General features: G+C 36.8%; 1 protein-coding gene across 1 annotated transcript in view; it reads left to right on the top strand.

The window, feature by feature from the left end:
* LOC123869072 (zonadhesin-like) overlaps positions 1-5,543 on the top strand; it is a 30,058-nt gene extending 24,515 nt beyond the window's left edge. The window contains exons 21-28 of the mRNA XM_045911809.1: positions 355-546; positions 979-1,161; positions 1,621-1,797; positions 2,493-2,690; positions 3,044-3,241; positions 3,691-3,879; positions 4,613-4,810; positions 5,342-5,543. Of these exons, the coding sequence (XP_045767765.1) occupies positions 355-546; positions 979-1,161; positions 1,621-1,797; positions 2,493-2,690; positions 3,044-3,241; positions 3,691-3,879; positions 4,613-4,810; positions 5,342-5,355 (1,349 nt within the window). The 3' untranslated portion in view covers positions 5,356-5,543. The remainder of the gene's footprint in view (positions 1-354; positions 547-978; positions 1,162-1,620; positions 1,798-2,492; positions 2,691-3,043; positions 3,242-3,690; positions 3,880-4,612; positions 4,811-5,341) is intronic.
* Positions 5,544-12,499: the final 6,956 nt, after the last annotated feature.

Genomic DNA, 12,499 nt, shown 5'->3' with positions numbered 1-12,499 from the left:
TTCAATAGTTTGATTTGTCTATTTGGGAACTTTGACTATTATCATTATCTTATAGACAACAGTAAATTTTAAAGACTGATCTAAAATTAACAATGGCACACGTCTTACTACGGCATTGGCCATAAGCCGTAATCCACGCATAATCAACGCGTGGATTTGTCGCCATGGCTCCAAACTAACCCAGAATCCAGAGCTTTGAGTAAGGCCAAATTCTACTCTACTAAATAGAAGAAATACTTTAAAGCATTGTTACTATAAAACCAGTACTTTAATGTATTTTTTTCATATTCAAAATGTATATAAATAAAGTATGTCATGCTTTTCATGTCACAACTCTTTCTTTTTCAACTACAGCACCTCAATGTGGCATAAACGAAGAACCAAATAATTATTGTGCTCCAATATTTTACCCACAACCAATTGAAGGACAAACTGGTGTTATTGACCAAGCAGCTGTAATATCTGTTGAGACCGAAAGGATTAGATGCCAGCCATGCATATGTATTAAAGGTTATATAAGAGACATTAACGGTGTATGTGTTCCAAGTAAGTGATCGTAAGCATGACGTGTGTGTTTTTAAAGAAAAATGTGGGTGTTTTATCTGTATTTGTAAAACGTTAGATTTGTACTGACTTAGAGATTCCATCGAATGTGTAATAATAATAAATATTTTCTTTTAAAATGACCTTATAATGCAGACAAATTTCTACATAATAATATTAAGTTAAACTTTGTGCAGAAGTTGTCCTAAAAATATTATTTTATTTATTTTTATTACTTACCTACTTATTTCTTGGGAACAAAAAATGACAAAAAGAAAAGAAGAGAGAGCGAGCGCTATATGTGCAAAATAAATTATTATGAGAAGTTGTAACGCAAAATAAGTTATAAAATAAGTAACGCAAAAAGTTTTTAGATATTAACAATAAATGAATAGGACCTAGGTAATGAGGATTTTTTATAATTCGATATTACAGAAACTGTATGTGGGGAAAATGAGGTATCAACAGATTGTAAGCAAGAATGTCCTCCCCAAAGCTGCAGTTGGGACAGCACCCGGATGGATTGCAGACCCGTAGAGTGCAAGCCTGGATGCAATTGTATTGAAGGTTACTTGAGAGATGTTAATGGAAAGTGTATACCCTGGGAAAAGTGCCCAGGTATGTAATTATCTCCTCTCTGCTGCAGTTGATGTCATGCAAATAAATAAATAAAGCCTTTATTGTACATTTTACATAAAAATTTACTCAAATCGCGTACTTTACTTACTTTCCCATCAGCGCGTCTTCTGACGCATAGACCTCCTCCAGGTTTTTGTAAATGAGTCTGTTTTGCGCTTATTTTGTCCATATAATTTTTATGAAACTCCCTATACGCTTTAAGAATAGGATATACCAGCTATATTCACGTATTTAGTCGATGTAAGCCTGACTAGTTTCCCTATACGCTAGTCAAAAATGGGATTCTTTACATCATATTGTACAAAGGAGTGCTTAGACACTCGCACTAAGGTAACTTGTATAACGAGTGCAGTCACTTTCCTCCGAACCATTTAACATTATTATATTACATATTGGAATGCTGAATATCATCAAAAAAAAAAAAAAAATTCTTTTTAGAATGCAATGGCGATCCAAATGCAGTTTACTCGCAATGTCCTAATCAATGCATATCAAGCTGCAAGCAACCGAATGCCATCTGCTCTCAAGAATGTGGTGAACCCTTTGGTTGTAAATGCAGATTGGGATATATTCAGTCTGATGAGGGAAGATGTATTTTACCAGCCGAATGTCCAGGTTATTATTAAACATCTCATACAAGTCAAAATGTCTTTTAATATCTAATTTCTTTTAATATAACTGGCTTCTTAGTGTAACTAGGGCATGTCCACAAGGATTCAGGTTTTTAAAATTTCGTGGGAGCTCTTTGGGTTTCCGAGTAAAAAGTAAAGTCTATGGAGTTACATAGACTTTACCTATACCTATGTCAATATTCAGTACCAATATTTAAGACAGTAACCTCCAGGCTTTTTACCAGGTTTTCAACTACAACCATGCACAAAATCACGTCATCTGTTGCTCCATTGTGAAGTGATTGTAGGACAAATTCACAAACCAACAGACCAAAAATAAACATACTTTCGTATAGTTAATGTGGGTAGTGATGGCTACTGATATTATAATATGTAATAGCTGTATATATTTTGTTAAATAGCTGGATCAATGATTTAAATTTTTAGGGTCCCGTACCAAGCAAGGGTGCCAACGGGACCTTATCACTAGCCTCCGCTCTCCGTCCATCCATCGCTCTATCAGTGGACTGTCTCTCATGAACCTTAACACATACACTTTTGGCACAGAAACTGTATTTCCAATTGCCATTAAATAACAACAAATAATAAAAATTTCAAAATGCCCGCCATAAAAATTAAAAAGTGTTATTTCTGGTACGGAAATCTGACTGATTTTAATATGGGTTACCTTTATTTCAGGTGGCAATCCCTGCGGGCGCAACGAAACCTACGCCGCGTGTCTTATCGGATGCCCAACAAACAATTGCCCGAGGGATGACAGTCTTGCCATTCCACAGTGCTTACCACAATTCCCTTGTCCTGGTGGCTGCGCTTGTCAGAGCAATTATAGACGCATTAGCTCTGAAGATAGAAGATGCATCTTAGCCTCAGATTGTCGTAAGTTTTTTTTTTTGATAAAATGCCAAGACTTAAAAGTAATTATTTCCAAAATATTTTACCTAATTCACTGAACGTAAAATATTAGCTAAGTACGTGAAATAATACACACAAACACAAACACACACACACACACACACACACACACACACACACACACACACACACACACACACACAGACACACACACACACACTGTAATTTTGCATTTTTTGTTTGTTGAAAATATTTGTTTATTTACGGAGGGTAAGAGCGTGGATCTTGATGTTTTCCAAACTCACTTCAAGATTTCTGTAACATATGTGAAACGACGCTTATTTTTAACAACATTTCAATCATCATTTTGTTCTCAGCCCCTATCAAATGCACAGAAGAAAACACAGAATATAATTCATGTCCCTCAGCGTGCTTTTCCGAAGCCTGCGGTTCTTTGCAATTAGAGCCCAAAATTTGCAACACACTAGTTCCGAACGTGTGCCGACCGCGATGCGTGTGTCAAAGAGACTACCGCAGAGATAGTTCTGGAAAGTGCATACGTAAAGAAAAATGCCGTAAGTTGAATAGTTTTTTTTGACGTGACAACGTCTTATAATTCGATAGAGCCGGCTGCACGCACGAAAAAACATGACTCATGCGGCGTTACCTCGCTCTGAGGCGTTCCATGTAAGGCTGGAAGTGCAAGCGAGAGCGCGGAACGAGCGACAAAGAAGCACAATCGGCCTTTGTTGTCACGTTCAACTATCGTCAGTAAACCGACTTTACAGACAACCAATTTTTTTGTCTATTTTGAAACTTTGATTATTATCATTATCTTATTACTAGATGATGACCGCGACTTCATCAAGCTTTTTTTTTAAATCCCGTGGGAACTTTTTGCTTTTCCGGGGTAAAAAGTTGCCTATGTCACCTCCCGGCAAGTTATTTCCGTATGAAAACGATACATTTGTGTCTAATATTTTTATAATTTGAATGTTTTTTATGTCATATTCTTTAACTTCAGCACTTCAATGTGGTGAAAACGAAGAACCGACGAATTGTGGTGACATCTTTCTACAGGCTACCACGGACGTCGTCAGTGAAAATAGAATCAGATGCATCCCAGGGTGCAAATGTATCGCCGGATACGAAAGAGACAGCAGCGGTGCATGTGTTCAAAGTGAATACAAAAGAGACAGTAGATGTGTTCAAAGTAATTTAGATTATTATTAAAACCTATTCCTAAACTCATTGACATATAGTAGGTATAGACGAGGGCTCACAAACAAAACACAGCTCAAGTGGCCTGGTTTGTACACAAATTACAAAATCTAGAAAAAAGTTTTACAAAATAGCAACAACTTCAGTTTATTATAAACCTTAGCACTTGAACATCTCGGGGAAGGACAAAGGCTAGTTTTTATCCCGGAAAATCAAAGAGTTACCACGGGATTCTTAAAGATCTACTCGTTTAACCGATTCATATGAAATTTGGTACAGATTTAGCTTGCATCCCGGAAATTGATATAGGCAACTTTTATCCGGGAAAATCAAAGAAAATTCCCATGGGAATTTAAATAAAAATAAATCCAAGCAGACGAAGTCACGGGCATCATCTAGTAAAAATATATGTTGTTGTACAGTTATAGGTTTCAAAGTGTGGAGACCGACGCTGTTAAAACCTTTTTAACCCTCGACCCAAAAAGAGGGGTGTTATAAGTTTGACGTGTGTATCTGTGTATCTGTCTGTGGCATCGTAGCTCCTAAACTAATGCACCGATTTTTTTATTTATTTTTTTGTTTGAAATCCAAGAAAATCGGTTCAGCCGTTTGAAAGTTATCAGCTCTTTTCTAGTTACTGTAACCTTTACTTGTCAGGGGTGCTATAAATTTTTAATTTACACTTGTTGAAAATGAAGATACTTTATAATTACATTTTTTTTCAGCTACAGTCGAATGCACGGGGGCAAACGAATATATGAATCCGTGTCCTTCAGCATGCTTTGGTGACGCCTGCGGTGAACTGGACGAGGAGACAGCCGCGTGTAACACACTTGTTGAACACGTATGCCGTGCGCGCTGCATGTGCATAAAAGGCTTCCAAAGAGATAGATCTGGCAAATGCATACCTAAAGCAGAATGCCGTAAGTTTTTTTTTTAATTTAAAAAAAAAGTGCTATAAGTTTGATGTGTGTATATGTGTATCTGTCTGTGGCGTCGTAGCTCCTAAACTAATGAACAGATTTTAATTTAGTTTTTTTTTGTTTGAAAGGCGGCTTGATCGAGAGAGTTCTTAGCTACAATCCAAGAAAATCGGTTTAACCGTTTGAAAGTTATCAGCTCTTTTCTAGTTACTGTAACCTTCACTTGTCGGGGGTGTTATAAATTTTTAATTTACACTTGTTATATATAAGTTTGATGTGTGTATATGTGTATCTGTCTGTGGCATCGTAGCTCCTAAACTAATGAACTGATTTTAATTTAGTTTTTTTTTGTTTGAAAGGTAGCTTGATCGACAGTGTTCTTAGCTATAATCCAAGAAAATCGGTTCAGACGTTTGATAGTTATCAGCTCTTTTCTAGTTACTGTAACCTTCACTTGTCGGAGGTGTTATAAATTTTTAATTTACACTTGTTGACTTGATATTGTAAATAATGATTTCTTATGTTTTACAGCTGTTACATCTTAATCAAGAGATGTCATGAAGTGATGAAGAATCGCAGTGTTTGGATCTTAAAAATACCATTAGGTTTATCTATACTAATATTATAAATGCGAAAGTGTGTTTGTTTGTTTGGTTGTCCTCACTTCACGTCCTAACTAAGCAACCAATCGACTTGATTTTTGGCATAGAGGTAGTTGAAAGGACGGAATTTTATCCCGGAAAATCAATGACTTCCCTAGGGATTTTTAAGAACTTGATCCACGCGAACAAAGTCGCGGGCATCAGCTAGTAATAAAAAATAAAACAAAATTTATAAGACTAATAAAATTACTGTTATGTTTTAAAATTTAGTAACTTTGAATGTAAAATAAATATATTGTTTGCAGCTGCGGCAAACTGTTTTGTGTTTAAAAATAAAATTTTCGATAAAATCATTATTAATGTTTTTTATTTCACCAAAAATCAGAAATAGAAGAGAAAATGACCAATCTCAAAATAAACAAGCAGTTCCAAGGTTTTCGAACGTTGAAATATAATAAAGTGAGTGTAAAGATCTAATTTTCCTTGAAGTTGAAAATTCAGCATCTATGATAGATAGTGTTTACCTGCACTACAAGGAACTTTTTTAATAATAAAAATACATAGGATCAAAAACAATAAAAAGATTAAAATCGGTTCATTCGTTTAGGAGCTACCACAGACAGACACACAGGTACACAGATACACACGTCAAACTTATAACACCCTTTTTGGGTCGGGGGTTAAAAATTGCAGAACCGGCAGGATTCGAATCTACGTCTTCTGGGTTCGCGCCCACTTGCTACTTGTACCGAAAATGTATGCTCACTCATAACTAAACCTTTTTAATAAGACAAGTAAGCTATCTATCTAAGTTAGATCTATCTTAATTAAGATAAATGGCATTAACAGTCGCTTTAGTAGTGAGTGATCAAAAATTTCGACATACGAGTAGGCAGCAAGCAAAGTACAAGTAAGTGGACGAATGGACAGCGCAGGCTTGGTAATAAATAAGGTCCCGTTGGCATCTTTTGGGGACGGAACCCAAAAAGGATCGGCAGTAGGCATTAAACTTTGAATCAAACTGATGAAAACCATGAAAGTTTTCGTATTTCTTCGCTGTATTAGTTATCAATGAAAAATACATTAACAAAGGTTTCAATAGACATTCTATTTCAGAAAGATTCATTCTGGATCATACTATAGTTAGGAAAATATCAATCATCCATTGTCAAGCCAGGCTTTACGGATACTGCGATTGTAGTTGTCAAAACTTGTATGATAGATCCTCTCGCGATTCCAGCTTTGACTGTTACAACCAGCGCAACATATAACAACGTACAATTACAAAGTGTATTGTTAAGTTTATATAGATACTATCTCTTGAGGAGGCTCCTGAGTTTTTTTTCCTCTTTAGTAGTTATTTTTAGTTTTAGAAGATTTAGAAGGTTTTGTATTATTGTAAATTGCACAATTGAAAAGAGCAACCGCCGAGTTTCTTGCTGGTTCTTCTCGGTAGGAACGGCATTCCGAACCAGTGGTAAATTATTTGACGATTCAAAAGCACTTGTAAAAGTTTATTTGAATAAAAATCTATTCTATTCTATTCTATTCTCTATTCTATGGTGGTGGTGCGTGCCTATTGCTTGATTGGTTGCTTGCTTTTCCTGCATATTTAGTAGTGTTTAGTGGAACGATGGCCAAGGAACCAAGTGAGGAAACTCTTTGAATTTCTTAAATAAAATTTCATCTGTGTTAATTCAGGGTATCTTCATTCCTTTAAGCCAAATCCGTCCAGTCATTATGGCGTGAAAGTAGATAAAATAACAAACATCAAAAAATCCCACATTTTTTATAATATTGGCGTATGAAAGGGCACAAAAACGTTATGAACCTATCTGAGGGAAACTCAAAAAATAATTGTCAAAATGTCCTTGTTCTCGTTATATTTTTTTTTCTTGTAACCTCGTTATCATCTAGTTTAAAGGACCGAGGGATATTGTTTACAATAAAGAAAAAAACAGATCCGTTCAAGAGTTGTTAAAGAAAATGAAAAAAAAAAATACAAACAAAATCCGAACAACGCTGCAGGGCTCAAACTACCATGCAGACAAGAAAATAGGATAAGAGGCTTTCAAAGAAAATCCGGTGGAGGTTGAAAGAATACTGAGACAAACTAAAAGAAAATTGGAGGAAATCTGTGCCGGTCTAAGACACTTTACCGTCCCAACTTCGAGGGATTTATTTTCGACTTTTAAAAGAAAAATCTGCGCAAACATATTTATTTTAAAGCGAACTTATTGCTTGCGACCATCTGATACTCGGATTTTAGGGTTCTATTGAAATAGATTTGAAAGAATTTCTTTGCTAGAGAGATTTCCTTAAGTAGGTCTCTACACAATATGGGGGTTCATCGTTCAACTCGCCTGGGCCGTCATCACTAGACGAATGAATGCACGGATAATAATCTCTGCCAAATTTTGAGATCCCCCGTCAGGCATATCATTAGACGAAGGTACCGGGTAGAGAAATAATAATACTTATTATGTTATTATAACGTAATTCATAGTAAGAAAAGTATAACACATCAACATTTTATCATACATAGAAGTTTTTCTCTAACAACTGCATAATACATTGAGTAATGGTAGCCTAAGTACTTAGTTAAAATTTCGACATTCGGTCCCCCGGGATTAGATTCCGGACCCAGCTTCTAACTTTTCGGAGTCCTGATGTGCGTTTTAAGCAATTAAAACCTCACTTGCTCTAGCAGTGAAGGAAAACATCGTAAGAAAACCTGTAGGTATAAGCTGTCTGGCTGACCTATCAACAAACAGCTCAAACTATTGGATAGATCGGGCCGAAATTCGGCATGCAGATAGCTATCATGACGTAGACATTCTATAAGAAAGGTTATTGGAAAATTCAACCCCTGAGGGAGTAAAATAGGGGTTTGAAATTATGTAGATCACGCGAAAGAAGTCGCGGGAATAAGCCAGTTCTTTGTATTAATCTAAGAGGTGTGTGAAATCCGTCAATCTACGCTTGACCAGCGAAGTGGACTATGGCTTAAATCTTTCTCATTCTGACATGAAACTCGTTCTCAGGAATAGGCTGGCATTATATTATCAGTAAAACTTAAAAGTTTTCAGTTTGTTAATAAATACCTATAGAGATGTTTGATGTTGCGTCCACACATCTGAATTTCATTGAATAATTTTTGAATTTTTAAACTTCACTCATTGAGATCTAGGAACCATTATATTGCTTGGGAGTGGGAGTGCAAGGCGAAGCAAGGACTTGCCTCGATCGTACCCCGTGCACAGTTCCCTCGCGAGGCATTTCCTACCAACGTACTTCGTAAAATGTGTCGTGTGCATCAGCGATGCTTGATTTGTTTGATATTGCCGTGAATTAAGTCAAATATTGGTATGTTGTCTCAACGTATTGCATCAATATAGTGTAGCGTAGGTAAACTAGCTTATTGTTTGTAGTGTTCAAGTATAAACCAATATTTGTTTTTAACCCCCGACCCAAAAAGAGGGGTGTTATAAGTTTGACGTGTGTATCTGTGTGTCTGTGTATCTGTGTATCTGTCTGTGGCATCGTAGCGCCTAAACAAATGAACCGATTTTAATTTAGTTTTTTTTGTTTGAAAGGTGGCTTGATCGAGAGTGTTCTTAGCTATAATCTAAAAAAATTGGTTCAGCCGTTTAAGAGTTATCAGCTCTTTTCTAGTTTTCTTGTAGAAAAGAAGGTTAGATAACCGTTAGGTTCATAATATTATGTCAATAGACAAATGTCAAGCTGTCAAGATGGACGTTGCCTAAATACATAATTATTTATTTGAAAATGATGTTTTGGAAAACTCAGATACTTTGGATCGTCGGGGGTGTTATAAATTTTTAATTTACACTTGTTACGCTTGATTTACTCTAGAAACGTTTCCTTTAGTAGTTTATAAACAAAGGTGCTATATGACTATGATAGATATAGGTAACTTTAATTAAAATAATTTTGTATTTTATTTAAATCGTAAAAATTATAGGGAGCTTTTACTTACGCTTGCGACCAAAGAGATTGATGTAATTTAAGAAATTCCAACAGGACGTCGGCCTTTCTCAAAATTTGTTAGTGGTCCATTAAAAATGGCTGCAAGCCTGTTTCTCCTTTCAAGACCTTCTTATCATAGACATATTAGACTAGCTAGCTATATAAGTTATAGCTTATCATTTATAGTCTGACAGTCTCACTAATATTTGCACAATATTCCATATAGGTAGACTAAAAAGTGAATGTGCTTAGCCTAAAACCTAAACCCACACAAGCAAAATCGCGAACAAAGACAAGCTACTCGGAGTTTAATAAATAAACGCTCCAACTACTGACCACAATACAAAGTTTACGTACCAAAATCCCAGCTATTAAGGAACATGAACAAACTATTTGCGAAGAAAACCAAATACTCATATCCGTAAGCACTCACCAACGGCCTAATTTACGGGCCTGGATAAACAAAGTGCGACAGCAGCGACGTATTGTGCACAAACGCGTCTAACGTGACTCTTATAGAAGTTATAATATAATATAATTGTATGAACACCACAGAGCAAAGCAATTCAAGTAGCCCAAGTACAATCAGACCAACATCAACACCATCTCTTGTGAATTTTTATCGACATAAAGTTGCCTCTAAAAGCCGCAAGAAGGATGCGTCGTATTCATTGTGCTCGGGCTATAATTACTCAGCCAGCATACTTTGCTGGGTTGGGTTGCTTCACAGTGCACCTGTCGCTAGACGATGTGGGTGTCCAAGCCCTTATTCAACAAGAAGTCCGTCAACAACTTTCCAGTAACTAAACAAAGGAAGGTCAAACGGGGGGGATTCTTGGGAACTAATGAATAAAAGACAAAGAGGAGTCCAGAGAAAAACGGAAACGCACTTGTAACACAGATCGAAATGCATTTTTCAGTACTCCAATCTATACTTCTATACTAATATTATAAAGAGGAAACCTTTGTATTTTTGTATTTTTGTATGTTTGTATTGAATAGGCTCAAAAACTACTGGACCGATTTCAAAATTTCTTTTACCATTACTTAGAGGGATTCTTCCGAATCCGTATAGGCTATATTTTATCCCGGAAAATAGAAAAAATAAATGTCCACCCGTGCGAAGCCGGGGCGGGTCGCTAGTATTATATAAGTAACGTAAGGACCATCGGACGCCGCGTAAACGGCTATGAGCAGAAGAATGTACCTAAGCACTGATCTCTGCTGACGTCATCAGTAGTATGCCTTCGCTGCATCCGATTTTTCTTACTCCCTTTTGCGTATACTTAATAGATGGCGAGCGAGCTTTGCAACGCGTGCCGGGGAATAAAAGTACGTTCTACTAGTTGATGCCCACAACTTCGTCTGTGTGGATTTAGGTTTATAAAAATACCGTGGGAACTCAGATTTTCTGGGATAAAAATAACGTAGACTCGTTGCTCCGTTGCGACGTGATAGAAGAACATACCAACAAACAAACACGCTTTCGCATTTATAACATGGATAGGCACCTTGTGATAAGGGTAGTGATTCTAAATATATTCTATTTTATTAGCTAGTCAAAATATATAAAAGGAAAACCTGACTGGTCTATCAACTGGACGGATCGGTCTAAAAGGCCTGCAGATAGTTATTATGACGAAAACATCCGCTAAGAAGAGATTTTTGAAAATGTATCCCCTAAGAAGATAAAATAGGGGTTTGAGACTTGTGTAGTCCACGCGGACGAAGTCGCGGGAATAAGCTAGTGTCATATAAAATCAATTTCAGGCCAAAGTTTTAGGCCTACTGTATATTATTCTTTAGAGATATCACGTCGCGTTTAAAAAGTATGATTCCACCTCGAAAGCCAAAAAAGCTTGGGTTGGAGAAGCCGAATCAATTACAATAAGAATTAAGTTCTCTGGACAATTGTTTGGTCTTCAAACTGTTTACTGGATCGCGAATTATTAATAGAGTCTGGAACTTCGGGAAAATTAATTGCATAAGTATTTCATTGAGTGGGCTTGGCATATTAAATGCCTTTATATGATTTCTTTTTAGGATTTCGTAACTCTAGAGAAAAAAAGAAATCCTTATAGGATCAATTCGTTGTGTGTCTGTCTGTCTGTCTGTTTATCAAGAACCTCCAAGGGACTCAAAACCTATAGGGTACTTCCCGTTGACCTAGAATCATGAAAGGGAAAATCCAAAAACCATGAATTTGTGGTACCATCACAAAAAAAAGTAGTATTTCTTGCACAATGGTTCGGAACCCTTCGCGTGCGAATCCGACTCGCACTTCACCGGATTCTTAATTTTTTTCGTAAAATATGCCCATGACTTGGATGCAGCTCTCTGACGAAAAGACGGACGGACAGTGAAGAAGGCTTAGAACACTAAATAGAAAGATAATAAATACGTTCCAGAAAACACATTTTTTTACAATTTTATTCAGAAAACATTTCAGGCGCACATTTTTCAAAAATTCTAACTCGACGGAACTCGAAGGTTTTATTTACATATATTCTGTAGGCGCGTTACGTAATTGGCTTATCAAAGAGAAATTGATTTGGATAACAAACTCAGTGATGCGAATGATAATAATGAACGGAAGCAACATGATTCGACACAAAAACGATCGCACATAGGTACTAGGCTATTTATATTAGGTAGGTGAGTACGTCGAAATAAGAATCTATTCATTTCTTTGAAGTCAGTCACACAAAATGGCTCACTTCCTGACGAGGGTCTTAAAAGGAGAAGAGTTTGAGCATACTTCAGCACGCTGGCAAGAGTCTCTTCAATAGGTCTCTTGTATAGGGACTTACCACTGAGTAGGGAATTGTTTCTGTTATCTATAGTACTTCCTTACACCACGGTCTTGCGCCGTCTGCATCCAGCGGCGTCCTGCGACCCGAATGACGTTGTTTGTCCACCTAGTGGGAGGTCTTTCAACACTGCGCTTTCCAGTGAGAGGTCACCATTTTAGTACCTTACAACCCCAACGCCTATCGGTATTTCGAATCGTGTGCCCTGACATTGCCACTTCAGCTTCGTAACCCAGTGAGCTATGTCGGTTATTCTGGTGCGACCAGTGTAGCCTTGGCATAACTAA

Source organism: Maniola jurtina, chromosome 10 (assembly GCF_905333055.1).
Source record: "Maniola jurtina chromosome 10, ilManJurt1.1, whole genome shotgun sequence".
Taxonomy (NCBI): Eukaryota; Metazoa; Arthropoda; class Insecta; order Lepidoptera; family Nymphalidae; genus Maniola; species Maniola jurtina.
The sequence above is the reverse complement of the archived record's forward strand: the minus strand, read 5'-3'. Positions and strand labels throughout refer to the sequence as shown.